The 9261-nt window shown below is 37.0% G+C and overlaps 1 protein-coding gene across 1 annotated transcript; it reads right to left on the reverse strand.

The window, feature by feature from the left end:
• Positions 1-249: 249 nt before the first annotated feature.
• Positions 250-7404, reverse strand: LOC103583634 (S-phase kinase-associated protein 1-like; the record flags this gene model as incomplete). Its single annotated transcript, XM_008564895.1, has 3 exons — positions 250-404; positions 2027-2170; positions 7289-7404. Coding segments are annotated over 3 exons (415 nt in total), but the record flags the coding sequence as incomplete, so codon positions are not given.
• Positions 7405-9261: the final 1857 nt, after the last annotated feature.

Here is a 9261-nt window from a genome sequence, read left to right on the forward strand (position 1 = left end):
CGCTCCCGCCGTGGGTTCGGATCCTATATAGGAATGGCCGGTGCGCTCACTGGCTGAGTGCCGTGTGGGTGACACCACACCAAGGGTTGCGATCCCCTTACCAGTAACGAAAAAGACAAAAAAAAAAAAAAAAGACACAGAAGGTACCTATTATCCCTCAAGCATCAAGATACCTTAACACAGGCACCTTTCCCCCTGGCATGTTATGGGTTTCAGTCTCTTTTAAAAAGCATGTGATCAAGGACAAACTGTGTGCCACCTACCTGGGCTTCCTCCTCTTCAGTGAAGTCATTTTTGATATTGAAGGTCTTGCGAATCTCCTCAGGAGTTTTCCCCTTGATCATATTGGCAACAGTCTTGCAGGTGACATCAAGCAAACCTTTGATGTCTAAGTAGTTTGCAGCCTGAAAAGTGATCGTTGTCTTCATTAAAGTATACCTGATGTTTTAAACTAAATCCAGTTAGTGACTGATCCATATCTAATTATGCTTACAATACTAGTTAATTTTAAGAAATTAAAGGGAGAAGAATTGTACAAAAATTCTCCTGTGAAACACACTTCCGTATGTGACCTCCTTTGTAATACCTCTACATAATGAGTCCTGCTCCTGCTTTAGGTAAACTACACTAGCTTAAATGTTAAATAATGGCCTCTATTGGTGTGTGTGTGTTTTCATGCAAGCATCACATGTCCGGTTTTGGCAAAAATATTTATCCACACCTAAAGAGTTATAACATAAGCAGTTACAATATTACGTTTTATTGATTTTCTCAAAAAACAGCTTTCAGTTTCAGTGGTTTTCTGTATTGTTTTCCTGCTTTCGATTTCACCAATTTCTGCTCTTTAATATTCTCATTCATCTGCTTGCTTTTAGTTTAATTTCATCTTTCACTAGTTTCTTAAGGTGGAAGCTTATATAATTGATTATAACTTTTCTTCTTTTCTAATATAGGTGTTTTTCCCTTGTTTTAGCTGCATCCCACAGACTTTTCATGTTTTTATTTCTATTCAGTTCAAAATATTTTCTAATATTTTTAATTTCTTCTTTCACCCATGGGCTACTTGGAAATGTTTTAAAATATCTGAAGACTTTTCCAGATACCTTTCTGTTACTGATTTCTAATTTAAGTCCACTGAGGTCAGAGAACACACTTTGTATGATTTGAATCCATTTAAATTTAAGACTTGTTTTATGGGCCAGAACAGTCTATCCTGGTAATATACACTTAAAAAGAATATGCATCCTGCTGTCATTAGGTGCAATGCTCTATAAATGTCAATTAAGACAAGTTGGTTGATAGTGTCATTCAAATCTTCTATAGCCTTACTAATTTTCTGTCTACTTGTTCTATTAATTATTGACAGACAGGTGTTGAAATCTCTAACTATGATTATGGATTTGTGTATTTCTCCTTTGAGTTCTACTGGCTTTTGTTTGACTTTTTGGAAGTTCTGCTTTGAGGTAGATAAACATTTATAATCGCTATGTCCTCTTAATGAATTGAGCCCCTTATCATTCTGAAATAACCCACTTTAACCCTGGTAATATTCTTTGCTCCAAAATCTACTTTAAGGGCCGGCCCGTGGCTCACTCGGGAGAGTGCAGTGCTTATAACACCAAGGCCACGGGTTCGGATCCCATATAGGGATGGCCGGTTAGCTCACTGAGTGAGTGTGGTGCTGACAAAATCTACTTTAAAATAATTTTCCAAGCTTTCTTCTGACTGGTGTTTGCATAGTATATCTTTTTCCATCCTTTAAACCTAGTTGTGTCTTTATACTTAAAGTGGGTTTCCTATAGACAGCATAGGTGAGTCTTGCTTTTCTCTGATCTGACAATCTCTGCCTTTTATCTATGGTGTTTGGACTGTTTATATTTAATGTGAATACTGATATGTAGATTTAAATATAGCATTACATTTGAGTTAAGAGTATTAAAATTAAGCATCAATTAACTTAGCAAATTTAACTCTATTAGAGGTGCTACAGTCTCTGGAATAGAGCTATCACACATTAAAAACATACCAGAATAAGTTCAAAAAGTGTTCCTTGGTCAACTTTCAGGAATTCTTGGTCCCAAACAGGGATATCATCTGTTCGCTTTTCTTTGTTCTCATCATCCTCAGGAGGAGGAGGGTCATCCTTGTGGTGGGTGCACCACTGAATGACCTACAAAAACAAAAGTTCATTCCTCTGTGGCACTTCATTACAAGGTACTCATTCCACTGCTGGGACAATGTTATTCCTATATTGGTGTTATAAGGCTCCAGTCTAACCAACTGAGCTAACCAGCCAGTCCTCCTATTCCTACACTGGGATAAGAACTACCTAGAGGTTGACTTGAACAATAAATTAATAGTCAAGCTTAAAAAGCAGAAATGAAGCTTGAAGAATCTTTACAACCCCAGAGAATGGAAGACCTTATTAGATAAAAGCAAACAATGCAGACAGAGTACTATACTTGACCACATTAAAAAGCTTCTGTGCAAAAAGAAACAAAGTCAGACAGGACAATGACTGGAAGATACCTGCAACATGTACAACCAACAATGGATTAGCCTATAGAATATAAAATCTTAAAAATCACTATAGGGCCGGCCCGTGGCTCACTCAGGAGAGTGTGGTGCTAATAACACCAAGGCCCAGGGTTCGGATCCCATATAGGGATGGCCGGTTCGCTCACTGGCTGAGCGTGGTGCTGACAACACCAAGTCAAGGGTTAAGATCCCCTTACCGGTCATCTTTTAGGGAAAAAAAAAAAAAATCACTAGAGAAATGGTTTAAAGATATGTATGACGTGGTGCTGATAACACCAAGGTCAAGAGCTCAGATGATGCCCCTAACAGCCAGCAGCCAAAAAAAAAGGTATGTACAGGTAATTAACAAAATAAATCTGAATAGTCAAGCATGAGAAAATGCTTGACTTCACTGGATGCAAAACTAACACATCAGATACTACTCTACACTGAAAAAAAACCCACAAGATTTTGACAATACTAATTGTTGTCAATTAGTATTGTTGGCAATCGTGTGAAGGAAACCGAACTCTTCTACTGGAGAGCATAAATTGGTATTGGTATAACCACTTTGAAAAGTAACCTAGCACTATCTAGGAAAGCCAAATATGTGCATACATTATAACCAAGAAATTCCAAATATCCCAGACACGTGCATAAGACTATTTGGTGTAGGAACGAAACAGGAAAAGTCCAAATGTTCCCATAGTTAAAGTTCCAGGAGAATGATTAGCTCGACTATGTGTACCAGCATGAAGACCAGAATCAATACTGAAAGTATTAAGCTGTAGCATCTAGGTGCTGGGTACATGGGTGTTTGCTATATAATTCTTTCAACTTTTCTGTATGTTTAAAATTTTCTCACAGTAAAATTTTGAGGGAATAAACAATGCCAAGAGAAAATGGTAGAACCAAGAAATTATACTTCCAGGATGCAAAAAAAAAAAAGGAATGAGCTATTTCAAGACAGAAAGCCAAGCATTAAGGGGGCTTTAATGAAATAAATAATACCTTTTTAAGAAGTAGTCCAATTATATAAGAAAAGAAAGAAATGGCAAATAAGATTTGCTTATAAAGTCATTTTAAAAACTCTTAAAAAGGGCCGATCCCGTGGCGCACTCGGGAGAGTGCAGCGCTGGGAGCGCAGCGCTGCTCCTGTCGCGGGTTCGGATCCTATATAGGAATGGCCAGTGCGCTCACTGGCTGAGCGCAGTGTGGGCGACACCAAGCCAAGGGTTGCAATCCCCTTACCGGTCACGAAAAAGACAAAAAAAAAAAAAAACTCTTAAAAGGATATGTAAGAAACTAATGCCAATTATTACTGGGAAAAGGCAAGGGGGGTGGAACAGTTTCCAGTCAGATGACAGATAAGAATGTGAGATTTTCATAGTTTGGGGATCATGTGATTATTATTCAAAATATGATATATAGTTAATGCAAACAGGTTAAAAAAAACCTCATTCTCAGAAGTGGCCCCACATCATCCAGCCCATTAACTCTGACCTCATCTGCCACCTCTTTGCTCAGTCACTGTTCTAGCTCCCACATTAGTCTTCCTGCCTTTCCTCAAAAGGCAGAAGATGCTCGTCTTAGGGTCACTGCACTTGCTCCCACAGCCCAGAATTCTTTTCCCTCACACATTCACATGTCATTGTTTAAAAATCATCTTCTCAGTAAGAGATTTCCTGATCTTTCTTTTAAAAAGAGCTAACTATCCATTTACCAAGTCCCTTTTTTCTCCTTCCCTTCTTAATTCTCCATAGTTTTCCCATCTGACATATTTCTTATGTTGTATGTCTCACCACCCCTTTAAAAATGTAAACTCCGGCCGAGCCTGTGGCGCACTCGGGAGAGTGCGGTGCTGGGAGCACAGCGACGCTTCCGCCGTGGGTTCGGATCCTATATAGGACTGGCCGGTGCGCTCACCAGCTTAGCGCGGTGTGGGCGACACCACACCAAGGGTTGCTTGCGATCCCCTTACCAGTCATGAAAAAGACTAAATAAATAAATAAATAAAAATGTAAACTCCATAGGGGCAGAGATTTTGTCTCTTTGGTTCACTGCTGTACCCCTAGCACCTAAAACGTACCTGGCATTTGAATGACTGCAAGCCAAAGTCCTCTCAGGAGCATTTTATATTACTATAAAATGAAATGTTAATTGCAAAACAATACTCCTAAGTAAAAAAAAATAAGATCCAACTAGATAAAATATAAAGCTCCTAAACCATAACATACCATAAATTGACATAAGATAAGCAAACTGGTAAAAAAACTTTATATATAGAACTCTTATAAAAAGCCCATTAGGTAATACCATCGAACAGTACAATTAAAAATGGTTAAAAAAAAAAAAAAGAAAAAATTTTCAAAATGGTTAAGATGGTAAATTTTGTGTTATGTGTATTTTACCACAATTTTTTAAAAAGCCCGTTAGATTACAATATAGACAAACCTTGAAAACATTAGGCTAAGTGAAATAAGCCAGATACAAAAGGACAAATACTATATGGCTCCATGTATGAGGTACCCAGAATAGCCAAATTCATAGAGACAGAAAGTACAATAATGATTGCCAGGGGCTGGGGAAAGGGAGAAATGCGGAGTTATTGTTTAATGGATACAGAGTTTCAGTTTGGGATGATGAAAAGGTTCTGGAGATGGTTAGCAGTAATGGTTACACAACATAGTGAATGTACTGAATGGTACACTTAAAAAAAGTTGAAATGCGGGCCGGCCTGTGGCTCACTCGGGAGAAGTGCGGTGCTGATAACACCAAGGCCCCGGGTTCGGATCCTATATAGGGATGGCCGGTTAGCTCGCTGGCTGAGCGTGGTGCTGACAACACCAAGTCAAGGGTTAAGATCCCCTTACCGGTCATCTTTTAAAAAAAAAAAAAAAAGTTGAAATGGTATATTTTATATTATGTACATTTTACCACCTTTTTTTTTTTTTTTAAAGAAACTCCATTAGAAAGATGGGCAAATGAAAACAGACAATGCAGAAGATATAAATGGCCAATAACACATGTAAAAAATGTTCAGACTTAGAGAATTAGTTTTTACCCAGTCTAGGGAGATTAAAAAGACCGATAATAGTTAATGTTAGTAAGAGCACGGAAAAATATGCAGTGCAGTTTCATCTCATGCAGGAGTCAAGTTCTCAAGAGAAAGCCGAAGACAGAATTGCATATGTCAGTAACCTTTGAAAAATCCCACAGGAAGGGGCCAACTGGAGCTGAACATCCCCATCTTTAAGTCTAGCCAGTTTTCCCAATGTGGAAAAAAGCTGCTATTTCCTTAGAATGACAATCCAATTAAACAGCTTGCTGTGTTAAGGAGCCATATGCCCTGAAACACTAGAATCCTATTAAATTTGGGGAAGTGTTTATGCTCAGACACCAGTAGAGTGATCAACTTGGGGGTGGAGGGGGGTGGGGAACACAGCTCTTATTCTCAAGATCCCTTTGAGTGCACCACAAAGGGTGCTTGAGAATAAGAGATGTGTTTTTGAAAAAAATTTTCACAATATAATGTATTTCTGTAATTTAAGTGTGATAAAGCAAAAGACTAGACAACTCAAATATTCACAGGGCCAGGTTAAATAAAGTACAACAAATATTTACAGTCACACTACACGGAGTTAAAAAAAAATAAAAAAGAGGATGCTGTGTATTAATATAGGAAGATCACCATTTCATTTTGTTGTATGAAAAAAAAAAGAAAACATACAAGTATATAGTTTGCTACCTCTAGAATGGGGGGGGGAATACTCATTTGTTAATGTCTGCATTACAAAATACTAAAAGGATAAATGATTACCTGAAAGAGGGGGATCAGAGTGAACAGGGACAGAAGTGGGAACAAAGTGTTATAGATTCTTTATATTCAAAAATATAAATCTTAAGAAACGTAGTCATGATTCAATTCCACCATGCTCTGAGAAGTGGTGTCTTTATTAAAGGCTTATTAGCACTACCTATCAAAATTTAAGTGTATCCTCTGACCTATTCTACATCTAGATCACCTATCCTAGAGAAGTGCTTGCATAGGTGTACCAAGTACTACGTAAACTATCTTTCTGATGCCCAATGAATGACAATGGTCAACTGTTATAAGGGAACAGACAGAACTTTTTTCTGTATACAATTACATTGTTCAAGAACATTCAAATATCATTCAAATTTAAGAACATTTAAATTTAAAAGTAATTTTAAGCAATAAGTTCTAATACAGATTGTTGAATTATTTGTATTAACTACTGTTATATTTTAAGCAGAATGAAATAAACTAACCTCACCTGAATACTGGTACAGATACCCAAATAAAATGTATACCAGAATAAGTTCAAATGTGGGTTAAGTGTACTTTTAGGAAATTTTGGTCTAAAAAAAGTTATGTACATTTTCCTATTTCATCAGGATTAGAAGCATCACATGTTAGATTCAGAACTACTCATCTAGGGCCAGCCTATGGCTCATTTGGGAGAGTGTGGTGCTGATAACACCAAGACCACGGGTTCAGATCCCTATACAGGGATGGCTGGTTAGCTCACTTGGGAGAGAATGGTGCTGACAACACAAAGTCAAGGGTCATCTTACCGGTCATCTTTAAACCCTCTTACCGGTCATCTTTAAAAACAAACAAACAAACAAACAAAAAAACTACTCATCTATACAAAGGAAAAATGGAAGTGTATAAAAGCTTAAAAGCTAACTTCATTAAGAAAAAAGTGTCCCCACTCTAAAAAATCAAACTCTTTAAAGAATTTACCTTTTTTAATATTGCTGCATTAACATTTGGTAGAGGAACTGGGTCATCATCTCCTTCATCATCCATTCCCAAATCTAAGAAAACCAGAAGAAAGTCGCCATTATTTCTTAACTCCACTACAATACACCAATCAGGCTATGTCTCAAACAAGTAACTTTCAAGACATGTTGTCTGAAAGAATATAAAAAGTATGTTACTAAGAATAGTTCTCTTGGGAGCATTTAAAATCAGTGGCTCCTAACAATGTGTCCATTAACCACCCAAAACTACAGTCAGGTGTCACTTAACAATGGGGATACATTCTGAGAGATGCATCGTTAGGCAATTTCGTCACTGTGCAAACAGAATGTAGTTACACAAACCTAGATGGTATAGCCTATTGCTCCTAGGTTACAAATCTATATAGCATGTTACTGTACTGAATATTGTAGGCAACTGTAAGACAATGGTAAATATCTGTGTATCTAAACACAGAAAAAAAGGCTGACCGGTTAGCTCAGTTATTTACGGTGCAGTGTTGGTAACAGTGTTGGTCAAGGGTTCAGATCCCCATACCAGCCAGCCGCCAAAAAAAAATAAAAAATAAACATAGAAAAGGTACAGTAAAAATACGGTATAAAAGATATAAATGGTACACTTACATAGGGCACTTATCATAAATAGAGCTTACAGGACAAAGTTGCTCTGGGTGAGTCACTGAGTGAGTGGTGAATGTAAAGGCCTAGGACATTACTGTAGACATTATAAACACTGAACATTTAGGCTACACTAAGTTAATAAAAAAGTAAAGTAATTGCCCTATGACATTATGACAGCTATGATGTCACTAGGCAATAGGAATTTTCCAGCTCCATTATAAACTTATGGGACCATCTTATACGTGATCCATGGTTAACCAAAATGTCATGTAGCACATGTCTATATAAAGTTGTGAGTATAGACAAATACAGCAATATTATATAAAGGCAATTCTTAATTAGGAGCAAAAGTGACTTAATAAGTAGGACTGAGTGACTAGGCAGCCATCTGGAAAAAAATTAAAGCTGGACCCTTGCTCTTACTCTTTGCACCAAATTCTCTAGATGGAATGCATTTAGAGAAGTAAAACAATGAAAAGTTTTATTACAAGTAATAGAACTTCAATCTATTCAAATATGAAGCCCAAAGCTGTACTTCAAAAAGTACACGGAGTGGCTAGCTGGTTAGATCAATTGGTCAGAGCATCATGCTGATAACACCATGGTTCAGGGTTCAACCCCTGTACTGGCCAGCTGCAAAAAAAAAAAAAAAAAAGTTCACGGAAAAATAGAATTAAAAGATAATATCTGAATGAATCTTTCCATGAATTTTTGAAGTACCCTTGTATACATACACACGCAACAGATCATGCAGCCCTTAACAAAAACAAGGCAGGCAAGCCCCATACATACTGGTAAGATCAAAATTAAAGTTTTTTAAAGCTAGGTATAAAAAGATAAATGTGAATAAAAATGGAAATATGCATTTATGTTTTAAATATCCTCATAAAGATACATAAGGAACTGTTAATGGTATTATGTCTAGGGAAGTTAAAGAGAACATGGGTTGAAGGACTTACTTGCAACATATACCTTTTAGTGTTGCTTATCATGTACTTATTACCTATAATATTCAATCTATAGATTTCTCTGGTAAAAAGGTTGAACTTTCAGATTCTCAAAGTGGTTGGTGAATCTCAAAGAAAAAAATCTAAAATTAAAATCCATATATTAAAGATTCTGAATAAAAACATTTTTCAAACCAAATGGGCCTGTCCTTCAGTTTGTACACAACTAACTTACTTAATAGTTATCAAGTATCAAAATTAGAAGCCAAAAGTTCATCAGGTACTGCATTGGTTACAGCAGAGTATCACTGATGCAGACATGGCAAATGCAGAGTCAAACATCTGAGTCCTTAATATACACCAGGTGTTATCCTAGGCAGGAGAGAGT

Source organism: Galeopterus variegatus, unplaced genomic scaffold (assembly GCF_000696425.1).
Source record: "Galeopterus variegatus unplaced genomic scaffold, G_variegatus-3.0.2 Scaffold25113, whole genome shotgun sequence".
Classification (NCBI taxonomy): domain Eukaryota; kingdom Metazoa; phylum Chordata; class Mammalia; order Dermoptera; family Cynocephalidae; genus Galeopterus; species Galeopterus variegatus.